This window comes from Metschnikowia bicuspidata (genome assembly GCF_001664035.1).
Source record: "Metschnikowia bicuspidata var. bicuspidata NRRL YB-4993 chromosome Unknown METBIscaffold_4, whole genome shotgun sequence".
Classification (NCBI taxonomy): domain Eukaryota; kingdom Fungi; phylum Ascomycota; class Pichiomycetes; order Serinales; family Metschnikowiaceae; genus Metschnikowia; species Metschnikowia bicuspidata.
This window is the reverse complement of record NW_017387734.1, coordinates 1,820,308-1,843,883: the sequence shown is the minus strand read 5'-3', so window position 1 is coordinate 1,843,883 and position 23,576 is coordinate 1,820,308. Positions and strand designations below refer to the sequence as shown.

Here is a 23,576-nt window from a genome sequence, read left to right as displayed (position 1 = left end):
AAGTGACTTTTCGCACCCATTTACATAGCGTCCCAAAGATTTATTCACATAGCGTCCCAAAGAACGCTTGGTCTATGGTTCGAAATTTGTTGCCACTAGAAACTCTGCACACTTCCAAAGCACAAAGTGAGCCGTCAGATCACACAAGTCTTGCAGGTGCAGCTTATCCCATGAATCACGTATCGGGCATTATAATGCTTCCGCCGCACGGTGGGTGGTGTCTTCGTTATTCGCATTTCCAGTATGCCCGCAGCTCGTTCCGCTACATTCCACGTCATACGGCTGAAGCATATTGTATCGCACTCTGCAGGTAATTCTCCTCGAGTACAATGGTCTGTTGAATTTGGCGTTGCCCGCCAAATTGATGCCATAAACATTGGGCAGCCCAAAAGACCAGCATGCGTTCGATTAGCCTGTGTTTTGTCGAGCCCCGGGTGCCACGGTAAAATCTTTGCACTGAACCAACAAGTATGCTCTGCGGCCGAAAAATAAATGCAAATTCTAATTGCAGGCAAGAAACGTTAAGTGCAAATTGTAATTGCAGGCAAGAAATAATAAGTGCAAATTCCAATTTCAGGCAAGAAACATTAATTGCAATTTCAGGCAAGAAACATCAGGTGCAAACTCAAGGGCAGGCAAAAACACTCCCCATGCCCAGCGTGCGGCCCCATTCTACTGGCCTGGCGCGCACTTTTCTGCTCGGGCCTGCCCCACGTTTGGGCGGCGCCAGCGGACCAGAAAAACAGCCCTCTCAGCAAATCATGCAAACAAAGCCAGAGCAAACCTGACCATGGCATAACTCCCGCATTTTTCCCCCTGAACCCCTTTCTTCTCATAGCACAAATTTCTTCAAATCACATCTGTTTCTTCTTCCCATCCCATGTTGCTTAGAGGCCTCTTACCAATACTCTCCGGGCTCGCGCGCGCGGCCCTGGGGCCCGCGGCCCTGGGGAGCCAGCCGTGGGACTGCCTGGCCCTCACGGCCCGCCACTTGGTGCATGACAATGTCGTCTTCATTTGCGTCGACCCGCCGGGCCTGAACGCCCTGGCCCCCAACCCCCGCACCGTTGTGGTCCACGCCCAAACGCTCAAGCTCCTGCACTCAAAACTCGGCTTTGACCCCGACCAGCAGTGGATAGAACTTGCGCCTGGAAGTAGTGTTCCCGTCGGCAGAACCACAAAGCCAGTCTCGCTGTGCTTGCTGGCCCTCCACGGAGACGGAGCCATCCAGCAGCACCTGCAGACGGGCCAGTTCCACGTGGCGGCGACCGCCGGGATGACGTTGGGCACTTTTGGCACGCTGTGGTTCTTCACATCCTTCGAAACGACGTCGGAAATGCAGGCCACCGGCGAACAGCAGATGGAATTCGCGTGCCACGCCCCTGCGGGCCAGCGCGTCCAGATCTTCAGCGTGGCCACCAGGTATCTTTTGCTGGGGTGGCGCTGGCGGCCTGTCACAATCAGCGAGGACGGGGGGGTGGTGGAATACGGCGCGTGGCGCACGGTGCCGCCCTTCACAATTGTGGACGATGTTCCGCAGATGGCATGTGTGACCGACCCGGCGTTGCTCGTGTGCGACGACTTTTAGCGGTGGGTGATACTGTGGGCCCGGGCGAGCGTACTGGTGCCAGAGTGTGGGGCCTTGTTGCCGCGGCGCCTGTGTGCATTTGACATGGAAGACTAGGCCCCGATATGAGCAGATCCATGATGTGAATAAGTCCGTGAGATAAAAAGATCTTGATGTGAATGAAGCCAAGATGTGAGTAGACCATATGTTAGTACATTCATGGTGTGCGTAGAACCATAATGTGAGTAGAACCATGATGTGAGTAGAACCATAATGTGAGTAGATTCATGGTGTGAGTAGATTCATGATGTGAGTAGATTCATGATGTGAGTAGAACCATTATGTGAGTAGAACCATAATGTGAGTAGATTCATGGTGTGAGTAGATTCATGATGTGAGTAGAACCATTATGTGAGTAGATTCATGGTTTGAGTAGATTCATGGTGTGAGTAGATTCATGATGTGAGTAGATTCATGATGTGAGTAGAACCATGATGTGAGTACATTCATGATGTGACTGGATTCATGATGTGAGTAGACCATGATGTGAGTAGAACCATAATGTGAGTAGATTCATGGTGTGAGTAGATTCATGATGTGAGTAGAACCATCATGTGAGTAAAACCATCATGTGAGTAGATTCATGGTGTGGGTAGATTCATGAGATGAATAGATTCGTAATGATAATCAATTCAGGGGACAAATAGACCCATGATATGAACACATGAGTTGAATAGACCACCGATGTGACTAGATCCATGATGAAAATATTCCATGAAGTAAATAGAGCCATGATGTGAATGTGAATAGAACCATGATATGAATAGATTCATAATGCTTATAGACTCATGAGACTAATAGAACCATGATATGAACAAAACCATGATATGAACAAACCCATGCGTTGATTAGACCACCGATGTGACGTAAATAGATCCATGATGTGAGTAGAAACATGATGTGAATAGACGAATGGGATAGTACATCTTGCGATCCGCGGTCATTTGAAGTCAGTATCATGAACAGCCAGCGTCTTTCTGTCAAAGCTCACGGGTCCACTCCCAGAGGAATAAAATCTCCTGATCCGTGGCTGACTGGGGTCCAAGGAAGTTATCATCTAAGTTAGGTCGCACCCTTGAACTAATATAGATGCATTCAGCTAGATCACACCGGTGGCTGATTCAAACCGCTATACAAATGTATAGCGACAATGCTGGGTACACAGCATTGTCGTAGCTAGAAACACATGCGTGCTGAGTGAACCCTGAGCTGATTGCACATTCAGAAACCTCTAAAGTCGCGCCCATGAACTGGCTGCGAAATCCCAGCAGGCAGCGACGCGGAGGCACGGGTGTGCCAGTATTAGTAAAGCAAACGCGAAAAAAAAAAGTATCGCCAAAGACCTAATAACTCAGTAAATACTCCGTAGACACCCTCATATATAGCCATGTCGCCCACGATCCTGAGCCTTGCCACCGAGTTGAAAAGCGAGTTGAAGCAGTTCCCCAACTTCCCTCAAGAGGGTATTCTTTTCGAAGACTTCTTGCCAATCTTCGCCAAGCCAGACTCGTTCAGAAAGCTTGTCAAGGCTTTTGAGATGCATTTGCAGGGCCAGGAAGTCGACTACATTGTGGTCTTGGAGAGCAGGGGCTTTCTTTTTGGGCCTGCCTTGGCCTTGGCCTTGAACGCCGGGTTCATTCCTGTCAGAAAGCCCGGCAAGTTGCCCGGTCCTGTTTTGTCTGCCGAGTTTGTCAAGGAGTACGGCAGTGACAAGTTTGAGCTCCAGGAGCACGTGATTCCCAAGGATGCCAAGGTCGTGGTGGTGGACGACATTTTGGCCACTGGTGGGAGTGCCAGTGCCGCGGGTGAGTTGGTGGCCAAGGCTGGCGCCAAGACCGTGGAGTACCTTTTTGTCATGGAGTTGGATTTCTTGAAAGGCAGAGAAAAGCTCGATGCGCCAGTGTTCACTTTGTTGAGTGGCCAGGCCGAGAAGTTGGGCAACTGAATGTGACGGTGCCATGTTTTTTTATACCTAGAAAGACGTATGAAAGATACTTGTGAAACGGGGGATCCCCCGTGCTTCTTCGTAGACAGGCAGATATTTGATGTGCCTGATACTTGTGCTATAGACTCATCCAGCCATTGTCGGTGTACTCAAAGATGGCAACAGCCACTGGGCCCAAAAGGCAGCTGTGTGCAGCTGAGTTCTCGGACCACTGGAGAACCCAATGTCTGAGAAAAACAGTTCCTTGTTCTTGAACATCTCTCTGGTTCTCGGCATCTGGTCCCATCTCTGCCGCATATAAGCTCGGCCAGCAAAATACGGAGAATCCTCGGAATCAGAAACACGAAGAGATTTCAGGACCGACATATTTGCTGCGCCAAGCGACGGGGAATTAGGCCCTCTTCAACTCTTGAAGACAAGAAACGCCATTTCGCCGATATAAAAGTACGCAAAGTAGCCTTGCTCGTGCGTCACGTGCGAGCCAAACGACTTGCCTACAATAACATGCCACGAAGCGCCGTAAAGCAAGTCCAATTCCTTTTTCAAATAGGTGGCAATTTCGCGCTCGATCTGATATGTTCTTAATGCCTCGACAGCCATTTCCAAGACACGCACTTGCATTTCCTCGGCAAGATCCGAGGACTTAAGAATCGCTAATGTTTGTTAGTGGTTTGGAGAATAGATGAAACCCCGAGGGGAGTTCTTCGCCGAGTCTGGAAAAGTCACGTACGTGTGAGATCATCGGTGGGAATACCGGATAAAGACATATCGGGTGCTTCTATAGATGCTGGGTAATTGACGGGGTTTCAATTCTAATCTATGATCCATGAGGCACGTTCGGATGTTGTTCAAAGAACGGCGTTCTGTGCAGGCGCGTTCTTGCTGCTGGGTGTTTTGGGTGGTTCAGGTCAAAATCGCCAATTCTAGGCAGAGTACATTTCTTTCTTCGATACTAGCAAACCTTTCTGGCTGGCCGTGGGGCTGGCTTAAAATACATGGCACATGTAAGTGAGAGGTTGTAATACCAAGGGGTCAATGATGTCACCAGCTACTTGTGGTGCGCTCGACGTATTAAAATCAATTTTTTGTTTTTCTTTTTTTTTGTTACATTTTCTTTAAGCTTTTTTACCGGCTGTTGAAAAAGCTTTGAGAACCAGGCATGGATGTCAGTTTATGGACTGCTCGACTCAAACTGTACGAAATTTTACGTCGAAACCAAGAATATTAAACCTTGTGACTATCCTGATAATTAGTGTATTATCTGCTCGAAACCTTTTGAACACTTAATGTTAATGATCCTTCAAAACTAGGTCAAATGTACTACTAAATACTGGATCAGTTAAAAGATGGTTGGTTTCTTGCTTTCCTACCCCGGAGATTGACTAATACCGTACTTGGTATAAAGGAATCAGCTAATTTATATCGAACATTGGGGATATTTAATTTGATACTCTAGCAATAGCATAAATTCTTCTTTTTATCAAGTATGGGCTCCAGCCAGAGCAGAAACCCAACATTTTAAGTTAAATACTATGTATTATGTACTCAGATATAAAAGAGTCACCCAAATATTCATGCAATCACATTGATTCCCAGAAGTAATTTAATACTTAGTATTCTTAATTATCACCCTAGCACAGCAAAGATTATACTCAAAGATCATACTAGTATCAACTTTCAATGTTGTGTTGACTAGAAAGGACATAGAGCTTCCGCAACAATACCCATATTTAAAAACGTATAATTTTGCCCAAATAAGCGTACCATGTCTCATACATCGTTTTCCCAAAGTTTAGAAGACTACCAACAAACCTTATTGGTACTTGAATGATGGCAAAGTGCCAGATGAGATCATTGACTCCATGAGAAACTATCTTAATTGCTAGTCAAATTATTAGAAACCACGCTAGCGTACATTTTAAACAAGCCTTTATTTTCATATTGCTCAATTACAAGACGTTCACGTTCATTAACATTTAAATTTTAATAAATTGTCAAGAATACTTCTTCAATTCTGAGACTGCCCTGTAACTAGTAGAATACCTCAGAAACTCAAGGACAATAATCTTGGTAGTGCTCAATTACCAAGAGTCCACAAAATTTCAGTAAAACCAAAATTCAAGCATCTTGCTGAGCTGTACCAGAATCTTACCTGGAATCTAAATGATGACCTCAATTAGAGACGCAGATTCCCATAAAGTCAAATTCATCATTTAAACACCATAACCCAATACCAATAAAGTTTAAAAACCTCCATCTTTTCAATATTGCAAGTAAAAACCCAAACTCTGATAATGCATCAGATCTCAAAAACTTCCATATTCATAGACGCATACTGAGCCCCACCCACATACCAAACTCAAGATTTCAATATCAAAAGAAGTGTTCCAGATCTGATTGTCATTAAAATATGGGCTAAGGTCTTAGTCGTAGGATACTCACATAGTCCAAACAGATGCAAAATACTATTTACAAATATGTCAATCAGCGCATAGTCGTGAAAGCGCACTTGGACCACTAACAATAATTGTTTCGACAAGGCATGTGTGGAGGTAGTGACAAAGCATTATATGTGACTCTGAGTCGTACTGCCTCTAGTGCAGATCTTGGTGGTAGTAGCACATATTTAAATGAGAAATTTGAAGACTGAGTGGGGAAAGGTTCCGTGTCAAAGCAGATGGACATAGATTAGTCGATCCTAACCTCTAAGTTAATCTGGTTTAACTCCTCTAATGTTAGAGGGTCGAGGGAAATGGAATTTGGGATAGTCCAGAATTCGAATATGGAGCTTCACGTCGGCGGAGGCCCTTGAAAAAGTTTTCTTTTTTTCCAACAGCTTATGACCCTGGATGGATTAATCAGAGATGGGGTGTGGAAGAGCAATCATTTATTGATTGTTCGGTGCGCCTACGATTGTCTTACTGGAAAAAAATTGTTGAGTCGTATTGATATCCGCAGCAAGCCTCCAAGGTAAACAGCCTCTAGTTGATGAAATAATGAAGATAAGGAAGTCGGCAAAATAGATCCCGACCGGACAAACATATTACACAGCAAAATTGATTAGACCATACCAAGTCACCCATGGCCCCGCCTACATGGATACAATCATATATGTAAGAATATACTCAGACAGACGGAACAGCTGAAAGATCAAAAGGCGGTGGTGTGATTGAATAAAGATGATGGGACTGAACATGAAAATAGTTTTGGAACTTATAAATACAAATAATCTAAGCCATATACAAAATATCATTAAAATTGACATTCTAGGATGCTTGTGGAGGTGATGAATATTTTTTAAATTATTCTGCAATGACAATTTAAACACTAATGAGCGATGATTTAGGATTTTCGACAAAAGGCAAATGTGGGTTATTGCGATTTTAGAAAGAACGTATGTCGCATTCTTGAACGAAGATAATCCAGTCTTAATGCACAGACTGCTGAAAGCATTCGCGTGCATATCAGACCAATGTTATACCCTGAGCTTTATAAGTAGACGAACACTCATACGGATAAGACAAAAAGCATTATTTTTTCTTTCGATTTGTAGTAGGTCCATTTAATATAGTGCCATACATTGACCCATTGTTTGTTTACGTAGAATGTGTGTTATTTCCCAGAGCCTCTCCGGGTAAGCAAAACAGCATGGGCAAGGGGGATAGCACACTGGTACATTATTGAAAGCACAAACCACTGTCTAGAGATATAAGCGATGAGTTTCCGGTCAGGACCAGAGCCTGGAAGCAGTGTTTAACAGTCCCGCGGTCCGAAATTCAACAACAATTAATATTATCAATTGCGGACAATGTCTGCCAATTTGCTGATCGGCCAATCTTCTGATTCACCAATTCATTGATAAGCCGCTTATAACCCGCCAACTTACAGATTCACCGATTCCCTGATCCACCAATAAACTCTCTATTAATTGACTGATCTAACAAAGAAGGAGAGAAGGCGACGAATAATGGCAATTTACTGGTCGACACTAACGTTTTCTCTGTCGCTGCAATTGTGACCGCATTAATAGTGGTACCTGTTTTGTGTGTTATGAACAACTGGCTCAACATCGAAGACTATTATCCGCAATTTTTTATTGATATGATGCAACCAGATCCATTCAAATTGGTTCCCACTGGATTACGTAAGGACCTCTCTTTGGGGTCTTAAGGCGCCGATCATCGAGACAGGAGAACATGCTTAATTAGGACCAAATTGGCAAGGGAAAATGTACTCACAACTAAAAGAAGATTATTAAGTAAACCCTCGTCACACATAGTTAGCGTAAGAGGAAACCTGTTGAATTTTGACATGAATTGAAGTTTGTCGACAAAAGACCGTGTTACACTAGGATCTTCAGCGGGCTTCCATAAGGAATTCAAAATAGTCGTGGTCAAGCCCCCGGGATTGGAAAAGAGACACTAGAATAAAGTCTTCCAAGCCCAAGACGAATCTATGAGATTGCACCTTCTTATCCTGTGGAACCAGTTCCAAAGCTTTGAGAAAATACATGGAGGGTGACTCAGTACGTTTTGGTCCCCTCGGATATACCCGTTTTTGAAGTATGTGCTTCCCTTTCCTTTTGGCCTAGAAGTACTGAATGGCCAGTTTATTAATCCACTAGTATAATACCTACTAATTGGCTGATCCACCAGTCTACCAATCCACCAGTACACTAAGATAATATCTACTAACTGACTGATCCACCAGTATACTGATCCACAAACTTTTTGATGATCCCATTTACTGATCTGCCAAATTACTGACCAATTTACTGGTCCACCTACTAATTGACTGATCTACCAATCTACTGATACACTAATATAATATCTGCCAATTAACAGATTTACTTTTCAACATCTACCAATTTAATATCCACCAATTTAATATCTACCAATTTATTATCTAGCAATTTATTATCTACAAATTTAATATCTACAAATTTAATATCTACTAATGAACAGATTTACTTTTCAACATCTACCAATTTAATATCCACCAATTTAATATCTACTAATGAAGAGATCTACTTTTCAATACCTACCAATTCAATATCTACCAATTCAATATCTGCCAAATCAATATCTACTAAATAACAGATCTACTTTTTAATGTCTACTAACAGACCTACTATTCTATCTCCTACTTCAATAATTAACAGACCCGCGAATTGACATCTGCTAATCAACTAACCCACCTATCCACCCATCCACTCATTCACCAGAAAGCCACCCTACAATTGTCCCCTCTACTGCCCCTCCAATCAGCACCCAAATGACCCACTCAACTGACCGACCCAACTCACCAATACAGCAGTTTCCTACAACTACCCCTATATCACCCACCTATCAATCACCCGCCCATCAATAATCTACCCATCAGCCATCTACCCATAAATTACCTACCCATCAGCCACCTACCCATCAATCCTTTACCCATCAATCATCTACCCATAAATCACCCACATCAATCATCTACCCATCAATCCTTTACCCATCAATCATCGACCCATAAATCACCCACATCAATCATCTACCCATATATCACCCACCCAGCCATCCACCCACCCGCACACCCGTGCCTCCTGGCTCCCGCACCTCAACTGTCAACTCCTAAGAACCACCCCTTCTTCTCTTTATCCTCCGCCTAGTTTCGGCGCCACACCCCTCCTCGTGCCTGCACCCCCGGCCGCCCCCGGCCCCGCCGCCCAAACGACCCCGTGCCTCTGCCATGCCCGTGGCGGACTCCACCGCGGCCGTTGCCACGCACTACTACAAGGTGGCGCGGCTCCAGCTGGTCTCATATTCCATCTACACCACCACCGACGCGGCGCCCGACCAGGTGCTCCTCGAGTTGGAGCTCCGGATCCGGCACGACCACCCGCGCGTCCTCGTCACGTACAACAACAAGTGCCTTTATCACTTCCGGCTCGGCCACTGGCCGGCGGCTAACGACTGCCCCGGTTCTAGCCACAACACCCCCGGTTCTGGCCACAACAACCCCGGTTCCAACAACACCCCCGGTTCTGGCCACAACAACCCCGGTTCTGGCCACAACAACCCCGGTTCCAACAACACCAACGATCCCGCCGGCCCCGCGGACTTGCCCGCCCGGTACCCGCAGCTCACGCGCAAGCACCATGCGGTCGTGTCGGCCGAGCAACTCGCCAGCCCCGCGGCCGGGCCGCGGCCCCGCAGCGGCACCCCGGCCGGCGCCCCCGCCGCCGACGAGCACCTCCCCTACGCCAGCCTCCTGTTCGCCAAGGCCGTCAAAAAGCTCCTTGTGTACAACGTGGCGGCCGGCGGCCAGATGCACATGTTCGGCAACCACGTGGCCGCGCGCACGGCGCCCGGCCTGGCGCAGTACCGCGTGGTCCAGATGGACCCGGTGTTGCTTGCCGGCGGCGAGCTCTGGGTGCTGGTCACGCAGCGCGCGCGGCTCCCGCTCTTCGACCTGGGCGTGGTCAGCCTCGACCACGTGACGCCCGGCTTCGCCGCGTGCTTCGCCATCTACGTGGTGCCCGCGGGCTTGCGCTGCCACCTCTACGACCCGCACAACGTGCGGCGCAGCTTCACGGCCACGCCGCCGCGCTCCGCGCCCACGCTCATGCGGCTCTTGAAGGCCAGCACGGGCGTGGAATTGGCCGCCAAGCCGCGCGTGGTGTGGGCCAAGCTCGTGCCCAACCTCCAGCACTTGAACAGCCACACCTCGCCCGTGGCGCGCTTCGTGCATGACGTGGACAACCGCAAGTACATCTTGTGGCCCTGGGAGCTCTGCATGCTCCAGTTCGGCAGCGCGGACGTGCCGCCGCGCCAAACGGCCCGCCCGCCGCCCGACCCAATGGCGCTCCTCGACGCCTACTGGGCCCACGCGCTCAGCGCCCCGGGCCCGGGCCCGCCCGCGGCCGGTAGCACGCCCACGCGGGGCCTGGCCACCGCCGCGCTGGCGCCCGTCGAGACGGGCGACCCGTTCAGCGTGCCCAGCGGGGCATCCGGCGCCCAGCCGGGCGTGCTGAGCGCCGGGCACGCCATGCTGCCCCTGGTCTTTCTGGGGCACGTCTCTGCCGCAGCCCCCTTTGGCGACGCGCCGGACCTGGCCTTCCCGTTTGTGCCGAGTGACGGCGGGAAGAATGACATCGACATCGACATCGACAACAAAAACGACATCGACATCGTCAACGACAACGACAACGACAACGACGCCAACGATAACAAAAACGACAACAAAAACGACAACGACAACAAAATCGAAAACAACACAAACACCAACACCAACACCAACGCCAACGACAACAAAAACGACATCAAAAACGACAACGATATCGGCAACAGCGGCAGTGATGACGATCTTTTCGGCGCAAGCTCCGACCTGGACGCCCGCGAGCTGCCCGACGGATCCGCCGGCAGCGCGCCCCCGGGCGAGCCCCTCCCAGCCTCGCAGAATACGCCGCCTCGTGCAAGCGCGTCGCCCATGCGGGCAAAAGAGGACTCGCCCAGACCGGCCGGGTCCGCCGCGTACTTGGGCATCCCCCGGAATGAGATGATCCACGCCGACATCCGGCAATTCACCCCCGGCTCGTACGACGACCCGGGCGCGCCGCCGCCGCTCGTGCCGACCCCCGCCGTGGCGCAGCACGGCGTGTTCGGCGGCTTCCCGGGTCTCCTGCCGCTCCACGCGCCGCAGAACACGCATCTGCAGCCGCCCGCCAGCGCCCACAGGCTGGCCCGCCGCGACCGCCGCCACCTGGACTCCGCCGCGGCATGGGCTTTCTCACCCATTGTGTTCAACCCGAAAATCAAAAACAGCATCGATACCAAGTACGGCAAGGGGGGCAAGTTCTATGTGGACACCGAGGAATCCTCGGGCCCGGAGCTGGAGCCCCGCAGACCGCGCTTGCGCGAGACCAGCGTCCTGGCGTACGACCTCAATGTCCTCAAGGACTCTGCCGCCCATCTCCCGACTCGCGTATCCGACTCCTCGCTGAGTGCTGCCGAGGGCAAGGATGGCGACACGGCCACGGGCAGGCGGCCTGCCACGGCAGCGAACTTGCCGCCCGAGCTCGCCTCGAACGTCGACCTCGATATGCTCTCGGCCGAAAGCGACCACGACGTCGATTCCGACGACGACAATGACGACGGCGCCGACGACGACGAAATCGAAAGTGACGAGGATGAGGACGACAGCACTCGCTTGCCCTTCTCTGACCTCAACGGGGCCACTTTGAAACTCAACACTCATGTGGGTGACTTGTTTGACACGGCGCCCTCGCAGGACGCGATGCAAGACCCGCATCCGCCCCCTGAACTGGCCGTGTCTGCGCACTTCCCATTTTCGGGCGCCAACTCGGTGCTCATCTCTCCAGGGACAGCCCAGATAAACCCATCCAGGACAAATAAGGACAGCTCCCCGTTCGGGCTTGGTATAGACACACACGCAGTGTCCCTCTCTCCTTTGCCGGTGTCAGACATGAAGCCCGATGTGAACCCAGGCGTGGCCTCAGAGCCTCTGGATCCGCTGCCCAGCAACAAGGACATCCTGGTCCCCGAGGCCTCAAACACACCATCGTCGAGCTCCAGCACGTCCAGCGGCGTCTCCGAATCCTCAAATTGCTTGCCCTTGATTCTTCGCAGTATAAATACGCAAAGTATCCCCAACATGTTTCTTTTGAATAAAGTTCCTGGGGCTTGGGGTACTGTCTCCATGGCTGGCGGCTTTGACATGGATGCCGACGACGAAGAAGATGACATCGAACACAAAGATGCAGGGCTCTCAGTGAAAGTCAAGCACATGGATGAGTTGTTGAACTGGCTCATGCCGAATCTAGTCTTTGACTTGGGGCTAACTGATTTCGAGCGCCACACCCAGTTGCGGCTCCCTGATTTTTTCTCGGAAGAAGTTCTAACGGGCCTTACCGATAGTAGCGCGTCACAGGAGACTGCGAGGATTTTCAAGGAAACATTCCCTCAAAGCCATGTCGTCACTTTGAACGAGCTTCTTGTGACCCCATCGACATCTTCAAGTGCCGTGTCCTTGCCCGCCCTGGACTCTAAAGCCCCATTGCCATTCTTGGATGAAATGACCATGGACATGAACGAAGGCTCCCTGAATTTCGCATCGCCCTCTGCGGATGCCTCTCTGCTTTATTGGGACTCGTTTATCCCGAATGCTTCCATTGGCAGCGGGGTTAGCGGAAGCGAAAAGAGAAGAACAGGAAAGTTCGACGAGAAATCGGTGGTTGTCTTCGATGAAGTGAAAGTCCAAGTATGCAAGAACCAAAAAGATATCATCAACCTCAACATTCTAGGCACTCGGTTTTGGAAATACTTCAACTTCAGCCCTATCAATGGGCCGAAGAAATTCCAGGTGTTAATGCTCACGGAAAATCATCTGAGGCATGACAAACATTTCTCCAATACTTGCGGTGACGCAGAATTTTTGGATATGTTAAAATATAACTATATGGACATGCGCCTAGGAAGTGTGAAAACTCTCAACTTGCAAACTTTCGAAACAAGACCCGATCTTGAGGGTATAAGCAACGGAATACTTATGATCGACAAAGACTTGGGAGATCGCTCGTACAACGATTTCTACAAAAGAGCAAACAGAAAATTGAAGAATTTAGCAGAGTTGATCAAATTGGATCTCATCAATCGAACCAACCGATTTGAGTTCGATAGACCGCTTCTTCTTTTATTCATTGATTTTGGCGAAAGCATCAACTCTGTCCTCCAGATTGCTAAAATTTGTCGCAATTTCAAAGTCAACTTGAACAACCATCAGCTCTCCTTGGTAGAAGTGTTCGCACATGTGATTCCTTCCAGTCATTTATTTAAAAAGTCCTCAAGTGGGTGCTATCTCAAATACCTCTCTGACAGCAAGCTAGCTAAGATCTCGACCACTATATATAACAAGTGCCCTAACACACATCTGGTGGATCTGAAGCTGCCTGTTCTCGATCGAGAGGAGCCAAGAAAGCTTTACTCTCAACTTGTTAAAGATACACCGACCTCTATCAACTTCAAGTTTCTCAGCAGGCTGGGGAAAGAAAGCTTGAACTCGGATGGTCAAGACGACATGTTTCTCCATGTCGCGTACGAGAGGTCAGTGGACAAAAATTGGATATGTGCAGCATGGTCTGATCCCCTTGGAATTGTGACTCATATGCGGTCTTGGTATTGTCCTCCGTCCGCGAAAGCAGGTTCGGATAAAGACGTGCACGACTTAGGCTCGATTATCTTCAAGATATGGGAGATCTCTAATAACTTATTCAAGAAACTCAATGAGGACATTCTGCAGCGGATCTGCGGTTCGAGCAAAAAGAAGTTCTTGGTTCTTGCACGTGTGAGCAGCATCATTCCTGACGACGAGCTTTTACATTGGAAACGGCTTACGGCCAAGTACAAGGACATATCACTAATTGTGCTCACAACAAACCGCTTGCCAAAGTATTTATTCAAGTCTGCGTCAAGCAATGGACATTCAATGTTTGATGAAACTCACAATGAGACAAAAATCGTGCTGGAAGCTCAAGGAAATGTCTCCGAAAATACTGAAAAAAAGAGTTTCAAATCAGAGGGCTCGGACTTCATTCAGTCTTTTGACGCGTTTCCCGCGACTCATTCCTCGACGTCACCTTTGGGGGGCATCGCGATGTCTGCATCACCAATGAACAATGCGCTCACATTCCACTCTCCGCAGCAGTTTCTCAATGCTCCCTCCAGTATCTACTTACCGCCAGATGGGCGACTGGAAAGTATGCCAAACGATGCCGACTGCACGCTCAAAGATACGAGTTTTGACATTGTAGGTGTGATTCCAAGAGTGGCACTTCCGTCTTGCAATTCTCCAACGCGCTACAGCATGCGTACTGGGTACTTGGTGAAGGAATCCTTGGCCCTGAAGAATTTGGTCGAGAAAGAGTACGTGGTGTTCGAGTTTAGCCTTCTCAGTTGTTCAAATTACTGGAATCTAGACAACGCGATGAAAATCACACTCAAGCAGTTCAAGAAGCTTGTTATGCTCAATGATATCCTCGGTGTTTATGATAGAGCTGCTGTGTCCATGGACGACTCGCGTAAGGCACGGCAAGCAGAGCTTCAAACACTAGTGCCGTGGCATATTAACGCCGTGGTCAAGGCATTGGACTATTTGGTGCACGTTCATGTGGAAGAGTAGACCAGGTTTTATGACAAATTACGGGAACATGTTGTGAATGTAAAAGACCGATCGGAGGGTTTTATGGGGTATGGAGCAGGACTGCGGCCCATTGGGTGACCTTATGCTTCGAAACCCAAGTTGGTGAGACAAATTAATTATAGATGGTCCGATGCTTGGATGCAGAGCGTCTTGATAACATTACTTCTCCTGGCTTCAGTTGCTGAAGCCACGCTGTTATATGAAAGAGAGAATAGACCCATATTCAATTCAGAATGTATCATATATGCTCCAAACCTGCACTCGAGCAAAGGGCCCTGAGAAATCTCACTTCTTAATATTTCTGTATAGCACGCTGATGATGGCTCCAGCATGAAACGCGTGCGAGACGCGCACTGCTCCAGACACCGGAACATTGTTTGTAACGAAGATCTGCTCTAGTCAAGACCAGCATATACCGGTTTCTTCACCCATATCCCTACCTTGTGAGGAATTTTATACTTCTCCCGCTTCTTCGATAATTCACTGATTGGCATAATGACTGATACAACACAGGAGCTCGTGGACAAGTTTTCCAACTCCCAAATGGCTGGATCTGGCACGCCCTCAATGTATAGCAAAATGCCCTTTGATGGTCATAAGTTGCAGGATTTTGACCCTCTAGATGACCCTTTGGATGACACTTCAGATTTAAAGGACGCAAACACTTATCTGGCTAATGTCACGTTGCCTCCAACGCCACGTGACTCGCCCTTGAAAATGGACATAGAAAGACTCCGTGGCAGCCCCATCAAGGCAGCCCGGCGGCAATTTCGGACTCCCCGGATTTCACGACCAGCCGTGGAAAATGCAGGCCAGCCCCAGGAGACTTCTCCGGTTCTGATGAGTGGTTTTGACGAAGACTTCGATCCGCTCAACGTGTTCCAGCATGATGTCGTGCGCGACACAAAAAAGCTAGGTGGGTACCAAACTCTTCTTCTGCTGTCCACCGACAGGCTCACGCAGGAGTTGTATTCTGAACGCGTCAGGAACGGTGAATTGCAAAGAGAAATCGACGCTCTCCGGCGCGAAAAAAATGACGTGAACCGGTGGAAAACCGACTTCGATACGCTCCAGAAACAGAACCAGAGCTTGCGCTCGCGGAATTTGTCGCTTGAGTTGCAAATGAACAATTTCCAGCGCAACGACAAGTCAGACCAATTGGCCCGTGAGAACAGGCTCCTACGTGACAAGTTGTTGAAGTACAAAAACCTATACGACGCCTTACTTAGAGAGAGACAAGGCGGCCCGGAAAGCGTGTCACGTGACACGCTTCCTTGTCTGACTCTGTCTGAACCCAAGGCGCCAGCGGCCCCCAACCACCGAAATGAGCCACCCAAGCAAAAGACAGATGCTGCCCATGAGGCCTTTTCGCATCCAGCCCTGGAGGACGACGGGGATGTCCAGTGTACCGGGCGTGTACCGCCCAAAACAATCCCAAGACGGGAAGCAGAGCAAACAGCCGTTTGGGACGACGAGCGGTTTCTTGCACAGCTCAGAGGTGTTTTGGAAGCCTTGGGATCCAGGTCGCCACTGGAAAAGCACGGTGGAGACGCGGAATCTACAATGGCCCATTCGGATGAAGTGGGCCACGACTCGCCCCCTTCCCAACGGAGCATTCCGAAACACACTTTGGAAACCAAAGCGAGCTCCAGACACAGCCCGCAGGTATTGCCAGGCGAGCAAGCGTCCGGAATCTCGCCGCCCAGCGCAGGCGAAACAAACGGAACAGAACATGCCGCACCCGTGCACCCTAATATAGTAGGTGACCAGACAAGCCCAGAGACAATTCCAGCCAAGTGCGAGGAGCAGTTTTCAAGGTTGGAGCACGTGTTGAACCTCATCAGAGAGGATTTCCGAACGCAAGTATCGAGAACTACAGATACCAGGATGCATGACTGTGAGTGTGCCCGGCCAAGCACACCGCTCCTCACTGACGAACGCGCCGTGCCCGCTTCACCGCTGGTTCACCAAAAAAATACGTGTGCAGCGTGTTTGGGCGTGGCGTCGATGACAAGGCCCCAGTCGGAGTCCATGCCAAAGGAAAACGATACGCGGGCGCTCATGGGCAAGTTTCTTTGGAACCGAACGGTATAATACCGAATATTGGAGTGTTGGCCAGTCTCGTGGATCGGAGTGCAGATACCTCGCAGATGGTGCACAGCAAACGGTGCGGTGCTTGTGTAGGATGATTGCTCTGCTTGCGGCGCACGCTGATCTGGTGGGATCACCCTTTGTTATGGTGACGTAGTACACCACGCACTGGGATTCTTGTGTTTTGCAGCACAGATAAGCTTTGGGTTCAAGCCACCATTTTCGTAATGGCCGCGGGCAACTCGCAAGGTCACGGGCAGCCCCGAGATTGCTGGGCACCGGATCGTTTTGCCCTCCGTGCCGCACTGTTTACATTAGCTCGCGCAGGGTAGAGGACATGCAGTTGGTGCCCCCCGGGCAGCGCACCACGCCAAAAGAATATCCAAATCCAGCTATGCAAAAAAACAGGTGGACTACCAGGAAAGCTTTGGATACACGGCGCCGAAACCTGGAGAGGCTGCGCACATTAAACGTGCGATTCTGCGGCTGGAATCCACATGGAGCCGGAACGACTTTCGGCGCAAGCCGGCGCGTCAGCGTTTTCGGGCGCAATCAAAACAACCCACGCTCATAACTCCAAGGCATGCAGCAGAAGCAACTGGCATGGGCGCGGCCTGGGACTAAAGCACCGAGGAGCTGATCTCCCGCGATGGAGAGCTTATTTCCGGATGCATGGCCCAAAGGAGAAACGCGGTGTTTTTCTTTTTGCTGGGTAGGACGGCCGTCTTTCAGGTTCATGGTTAAGTGTTCTCGCGCGAACAAGGGTATTGATTGGCAGCGTCGTCTAAGTCGGCGGTGTGCGGCCGCGATTTTACGTGCGGGTCTCGGGCAGACGCTTGCCCGGTGAGATGAAACGTCTCAGTGCTGGCGCTGCGAATGAGAGATGCTTCGACCAGGGGCAAGTCAACTCTGAGTTTCAGATGGAGCGTGTTCGCGAGGCTTGGGCTTCGGTGGCCCTGCGGCATGGGCAACTTTACGCGTGCAGGCTCACGCGGCACCCAGGCGTGGAACGAACCTCGTGGTTAGAAACCCGCACCGCGCGGTGGATCCACAGCGACAAGGCCCAGTTAAGACAACAGGCGCCCGATAGCGCGCACGGCCGCGCGGTGGTGGTGCGGTGGCTCTGGGCCGGCGGTGTTGGCGGCCAAGGCCGGGCTCAGTTGCCGGCTCGCGTGGCGCTCTCGGCTCCAGGGATCAAGACAGTCATTGTCCAATTGTCCGTGGCCCAGGCATCACAGGGCCCCGCGGAGCCATGAAACACGGCTCGCGCAACAGCGTTCCCAGAGGTGCCGCAGCCGCGTTCGCTCTCGGAAATCGGCCCAATAGCTTAAAACAGTCCCGCCAGGCAATCCACCACTGTGCACACCCTCCCCAGAGATGATCCACTATTCGGCACACCACCCCAAGTAATACGCCCGCCAGCTACGCAGACCCCCACTAGGCAGCACGCCACGCGGGGCGGGCCGGCCCAGCCGCTGTTGCAAAACCCAGCCTCGCCACCGCACATGGAAACACGCCGTGCAAAACACGAAAAAACACGCCGTGCAAAACACGAAAAAACACGTCCCCGCCATCCGGCCCCAGGCACAGGCCCCAGGCACAGGCCCCGTTCCACGGCGGCCGCCGTTTCAGCTCCGCCGCCCTGAAACCGGCGTGGCACATCCCGTATTTACCTTCGGCCCCCATGTGGCCGCGTGCGTCAGCCCCCGTCACCCCACGCTCCCTATTGTCCTTGCACTCGGGTTTTTTGACGGGGCCCGCTGTATTTTCTTTTCGCAGCTCGCCTTCCTGTTTGGGCACGCGTGCTGCGACCGCCGCTGCGCTGCTCACTGGCCCGGCCTGTTCCTTTATATTCGCCTGTGTGCCCGCGCCCCAGGCCCGGCCCCAGAAACCACGGCCGGCTTCTTCCCTCACTGCCACGCCATCCCCCACCCGCTTTTCCTTTCCTGCTGCCCGCCTCCCAGCCGCCCAGCACCCTTCTTATTTTCCCTGTGGTTTTTCGTTGTTGTTGTTTTTTTGCAGCCTGCCGCCCGCCGCCTTGGCCCTCGCTAGTCTTGCTATTTGTGCCCCCACCATTGGCCGCCCCTCCGCACCGGTGCCTCTGCCCCCCAGCCATACTTACCCGGCGCCAGGATTTTATTTTTTTTTCCCGCGCCCAGCCCGCAAACTCTCCACGCGTTTCGCCAGGCAAATCAGCACCGAGCCACGCACATCGCACTGAGCAAAAAACACCCTGCGCTTTTTCTGCCACGCCCCCGTCCCCCAACACGGCCCCTCTGCACCCACACGGCCCCCGCCCACAAACACGGCCCCGGATCCCGCTGCCGCCCCGGATCTCGCCGCCTGCCCCCGGATCTCGCCGGTCGCCCGTGCCCTCCCTGATCACCCCCAGAACCCATGGCCACGTACAACAACGAAAACGAGTACCGCGTGACGCGCTCGCGCGCCAAAGGTGCGGAAGTGCCGGCCGAAATGCCCGCCGCCAAGCCCCTCGACGACGACGCCACGGCGCCTGCTCCGAGCCGCCCGCACTTGCGGGACGTGTCGCGCAAGTTCGGCATCGCCAGGCCCGCGGCCGCCGTGGCGCCCAGGAAACGGCCCTTGGGCGCCGACCCCGCGCCGTTGCAACCAGCCGCCGCCGACGTGGGCCGCGCCGCCAAGCTCGTCAAGCTGGACCCGGCCTCGCAGGAGCCCCTGCGCATGCCGCAGAAGCGCCAGGCCACCATGTCCAGCACGGCCTTGGTGGAGAAGCTCCACATCGCCAGCGACGACGAGCCGCACGCCAAGCACAAGAAGTGCAAGACCACCGACTACGAGTGGGAGGACCTCGACAAGGAGGACGACGACGACCCGCTCATGGTGAGCGAGTACGTGGACGACATCTTCCCCTACTTGCACGAGCTCGAGAAGAAGACGTTGCCCGACCCGGGCTACTTGTACAAGCAGACGCAGTTGAAGCCGAAGATGCGCCTGATCTTGGTCGACTGGCTCGTGGAGATGCACCAGCGCTTCCGCCTCTTGCCCGAGACGCTTTTCCTCGCAATCAACATCATGGACAGGTTCATGTCCGTGGAGGTGGTGCAGATCGACAAGCTCCAGCTCTTGGCCACGGGCTCCTTGTTCATCGCCGCCAAGTACGAGGAGGTCTTCTCGCCCTCCGTCAAGAACTACGCCTACTACACCGACGGCTCGTACACCGAGGCCGCCATCCTCGAGGCAGAAAACTACATCTTGACCGTCTTGAGCTACGACCTCAACTACCCGAACCCCATGAACTTCTTGCGCCGCATCTCCAAAGCCGACGACTATGACGTGGACCTGCGCACCTTGGGCAAGTACTTGCTCGAGATCTCGCTCGTCGACCACAACTTCATCGGCATCCTCCCGTCTCTATGCTCCGCGGCCGCCATGTACATCGCCCGCATCATCTTGAACAAGCACCACGCGTGGAACGGCAACCTCATCCACTACTCGGGCGGCTACAAAGTCGACGATTTGCGCGACTGCGTGGCCCTCATTGTGCGCTACCTCGACGCGCCGATCGAGCACGACGAGTTCCAGAAGAAATACGCCTCGCGCAAGTTCTTGCGTGCTAGTGTCGTGTGCCGCACCTGGGCCCGCAAGATCGTCAGCGAGGGCCGTGACTTGTTCGACCCGGCGCTCCACACAGAAAAGAGCTCTTAGTCCCGGCGCTTGTGTGCCGACTTCGGGGTTGCTTCTGCCAGACCCGCGCACCCCCGCCGACCTCAGCATACTCGTGGGATCCGTTCCCATTCTTATCGCATTTCATTTCTCGTCTTGAAAAAACACGCCTGCCAGCGGGAAGCTCACAGGCATTGCATCACCGGGCCATGTCGCCCTCACATTCATTCCTTCGTTACACGAAGACCACATAATCATCAAATATAAGGGAGTTTCAATTGAACCTGTAGGCTACTCACGCTTTTCTTTCCGTACGTGTACTGTACAGCGTTGCTGTGTCATGGCAGTGCAGTGAAGACATCAAAGATCCAACTTCTTGCCCGAAGGGGACGCCTGAGCTCGCTGCTATCGCGACATTCTGTCTAGTATATACGAGCATACATCAAAACAGCGCTATTTGAAGCCTTTTATTGGAGTGTCTTTGGTGTGAACTACCACCTCAATCAGATCGCATGATCCCAAATCGAAAATAATAGACCTTGATCCAAAATAGAATTTCATGTTTTGGTTTGTTGCTCGCAGGTGTTTGAGTACCGATGCTATCAAGATCACCTTGGCTCACGAACAACCTGAGAATCATGGTCACAGTATCTTGTCTTAAAACCAAACTGAGGTTTGAGTATATATATATTATTTCAGAAAACTCGGGAACCTTCCATATTTTTTAGTTTGAATTTCTGTAGCCTGGAACGTGAGGTGTCCGTTCGTTGTTTTTGGTGCATTTAAGCCTGCGCGAGACAAAGTGCAACTTCCAAACTAAACAGGAAAAAACAATAACGCCTTAAAAATCACGGATCCTCTGCTAGAATCTACTGAACCCAATTATCACAATGAGCCGCCAACTGGAAATGCGAGGTAAGCTTCTTTTTTCGGAATCTTCACTGAATTGCCCGAACTCTCCTACCTCTAGTATTGGCTATGTACCTTTAGAGTTGCTCTGACAGACGTAGATAAACGGCTCATAGAGGCTTGCCCTTGAATCCTCAAACAATATGTATAGGGTAGATATACAGAAGCATTCGCATGATACGTGTGTACATATTGTACATCATATATGTGATTATTGTACATCATATACCTAATTATTGTACCCCTCACGCCGAATGGCTGAGTACATCATCGAGCCCCACTAAACACGCTCTTGCAACGTCAAGCATCCCGGTTTAAATAACAAAAGCAAAGGTCCCTCTAGCGGCACTATAAAAAGATTTTCAATCAATCATACATTTTACTTCGAGCACCTCCATAGCAATTCTGGCAAGATGACTGAAGCACTATCTCGATGCCTATAATACACGACTGCATGCAACTGAGTGCCGGGAAAAGGAAGCCATGTTTAGTTTGGATATCAAATGGATAGCCGATAGCCGCCCATATTAACAATTTTGGAAATTTTTGGAAACAAGCCAACGGAGTCTCTGACAGTTGGTCCATCTGTTTTATTAGTATATGTCCTTTGCTCTCCTGCACACTGGTCCATGTACCCTCAATTATGACAGATCAGATCAGGCATGGATTAGCTACTACAAGAATATGCCAAACAAAAGGCCGAGTGCCTTCTGCCATCCTTCAGCCGAGGTAAGATAGAATACAAGAGAATCTACATTTTTTGAGACGTATGTTTATACAAAAATCAGATTTCATGGGGAGATCCACGAATGAGTCCGGTGCTTTGGTCCCTAGGGCACATATAGTCCGTTCTTCACACACACCTTGCACCGTTAGGAAACAAAAAAAGGTCATTAAACAGCAAGAACGCACAATGTACAGCAAAAAGTAATCAGGAAACAAGTCCACGGGTGTGTCCACCCCCAAGACCCCACCAAATACACAACGCCTCAGCAGCCGCCGAGCCCCTGAAACCCGCAAACCCACGCTCCTGCACATAGAGCACCGCCAGACGCGTACGACTACCCCAGGCGTGCACTACAAACCACACTGCTACATAACATCGCCACGTGCAGAATGCCCGTTTTCGACAACACGAACTTCCTCGTCATCGATGAGAGCCAGAACCGCGAAGGGGAGGCCGGCGGATCTTCCGCGGCCGAAATCGGCCGGCTCATCTCCGAGAACGGCGGCCGGGCAACGTTTTGCGATCCCGCCGGGTGCTTCGGGTTCATAGACCAGCACAAAATCACCCACGTGATCACGGAAACTGCCGGGTTTGCAGATGAGGCTGCTGCCACAGAAACCATGGTGCCGGTGACCACCGGAAAATGGGTGTGGGACTCGGTGGCGCTGGCCCAGAAGCGGAATTACCGGTTGTACGCCCCTTCTCCAGCGCCGTTCATGGACAAGGTGGTGGTCTGCGTCGCGGACAACGTTGCCCAGGGCGACAAGGACACCATTTATGCGGGCGTGCGGGCGTTTGGAGGCCAGTATCTCGACGCGTTGCTGCGATACACGACCCATCTAGTGGCGCTTGATCTCACCAACAACAAGCTGGTGGTGGCAGCCAACATCCGCCGCAAGGACACCGGCGATATCTGCATCGTGCTCCCGCACTGGATCGATGCCTGTGTACGCCAGCAGCGGCACGTGCTAGAAACCCCGTACTTGCTCTCGAACCCGAAGGTGTTGCAGACGGGAAAGCCGGATTTCTCCGCCGACGGCGGCGAGCCAGCCCCCGAGATCTCGAAACTCGCCCACACCTTAGTGCTTGCACACAAAAGCGTCTATCTTGCGGATGACTTTGCGTTCAGTGAACACTTGAGGGCGGCCATAGTCTCACTCATCGAGACTCTCGGCGGCACCGTGCAGCACCAGTTCGATCTGGGGCACATCGATGTGTACATCGGAAAGCACCGTCTGGGCGCACAGTTTCAACAATGTTTTGCTGCGCCTCGAATTGACGTCGCTAGCTTGCACTGGCTTTTCCATATTGCCACGCAGGGCCACTACATCCGGCCACTAGAGTCCAACGTGCTCCACTTCCCAATCCCCACCCGCGGGGTGCCGCAATTCCAAAAACTTACGTATCAGCATCACGGGCATCAGTGGAGACGCCCG

General features: G+C 51.3%; 8 protein-coding genes across 8 annotated transcripts in view; 7 read left to right on the top strand and 1 right to left on the bottom strand.

The window, feature by feature from the left end:
• The first annotated feature begins 629 nt into the window (after nucleotides 1-629).
• METBIDRAFT_32758 (uncharacterized protein) lies at nucleotides 630-1,929 on the top strand. Its single transcript, XM_018856125.1, has one exon. It carries the CDS (start codon nucleotides 881-883, stop codon nucleotides 1,586-1,588), a length of 708 nt encoding a protein of 235 aa, XP_018711322.1. The 5' UTR covers nucleotides 630-880; the 3' UTR covers nucleotides 1,589-1,929.
• Nucleotides 1,930-2,981: 1,052 nt separating this feature from the next.
• On the top strand, nucleotides 2,982-3,811 carry APT1 (adenine phosphoribosyltransferase). Its single transcript, XM_018856124.1, has one exon. The coding sequence runs from the start codon at nucleotides 3,015-3,017 to the stop codon at nucleotides 3,570-3,572; it is 558 nt and encodes a 185-aa protein (XP_018711321.1). The 5' UTR covers nucleotides 2,982-3,014; the 3' UTR covers nucleotides 3,573-3,811.
• Nucleotide 3,812: 1 nt separating this feature from the next.
• METBIDRAFT_32755 (dynein light chain) lies at nucleotides 3,813-4,363 on the bottom strand. The gene has a single exon (XM_018856123.1). The coding sequence runs from the start codon at nucleotides 4,170-4,172 to the stop codon at nucleotides 3,975-3,977; it is 198 nt and encodes a 65-aa protein (XP_018711320.1). The 5' UTR covers nucleotides 4,173-4,363; the 3' UTR covers nucleotides 3,813-3,974.
• A 4,622-nt stretch (nucleotides 4,364-8,985) lies between these two features.
• Nucleotides 8,986-15,008, top strand: SRB9 (Srb9p). The gene has a single exon (XM_018854984.1). The coding sequence runs from the start codon at nucleotides 9,303-9,305 to the stop codon at nucleotides 14,748-14,750; it is 5,448 nt and encodes a 1,815-aa protein (XP_018711319.1). The 5' UTR covers nucleotides 8,986-9,302; the 3' UTR covers nucleotides 14,751-15,008.
• Nucleotides 15,009-15,266: 258 nt separating this feature from the next.
• METBIDRAFT_12735 (uncharacterized protein) lies at nucleotides 15,267-16,865 on the top strand (the record flags this gene model as incomplete). Its single annotated transcript, XM_018854262.1, has 1 exon — nucleotides 15,267-16,865. One exon carries the CDS (start codon nucleotides 15,267-15,269, stop codon nucleotides 16,863-16,865), a length of 1,599 nt encoding a protein of 532 aa, XP_018711318.1.
• A 1,322-nt stretch (nucleotides 16,866-18,187) lies between these two features.
• METBIDRAFT_205899 (uncharacterized protein) lies at nucleotides 18,188-19,171 on the top strand. The gene has a single exon (XM_018854985.1). The coding sequence runs from the start codon at nucleotides 18,547-18,549 to the stop codon at nucleotides 19,081-19,083; it is 537 nt and encodes a 178-aa protein (XP_018711317.1). The 5' UTR covers nucleotides 18,188-18,546; the 3' UTR covers nucleotides 19,084-19,171.
• Nucleotides 19,172-19,334: 163 nt separating this feature from the next.
• On the top strand, nucleotides 19,335-20,546 carry CLB2 (B-type cyclin; the record flags this gene model as incomplete). Its single annotated transcript, XM_018857612.1, has 1 exon — nucleotides 19,335-20,546. The coding sequence occupies one exon, from the start codon at nucleotides 19,335-19,337 to the stop codon at nucleotides 20,544-20,546; it is 1,212 nt and encodes a 403-aa protein (XP_018711316.1).
• A 1,983-nt stretch (nucleotides 20,547-22,529) lies between these two features.
• ESC4 (Esc4p) overlaps nucleotides 22,530-23,576 on the top strand; it is a gene marked incomplete at both ends in the record, with an annotated part of 3,401 nt that continues 2,354 nt past the window's right edge. Inside the window, one exon of the mRNA XM_018857741.1 lies at nucleotides 22,530-23,263. Within this exon, the coding sequence (XP_018711315.1) occupies nucleotides 22,530-23,263 (734 nt within the window). The remainder of the gene's footprint in view (nucleotides 23,264-23,576) is intronic.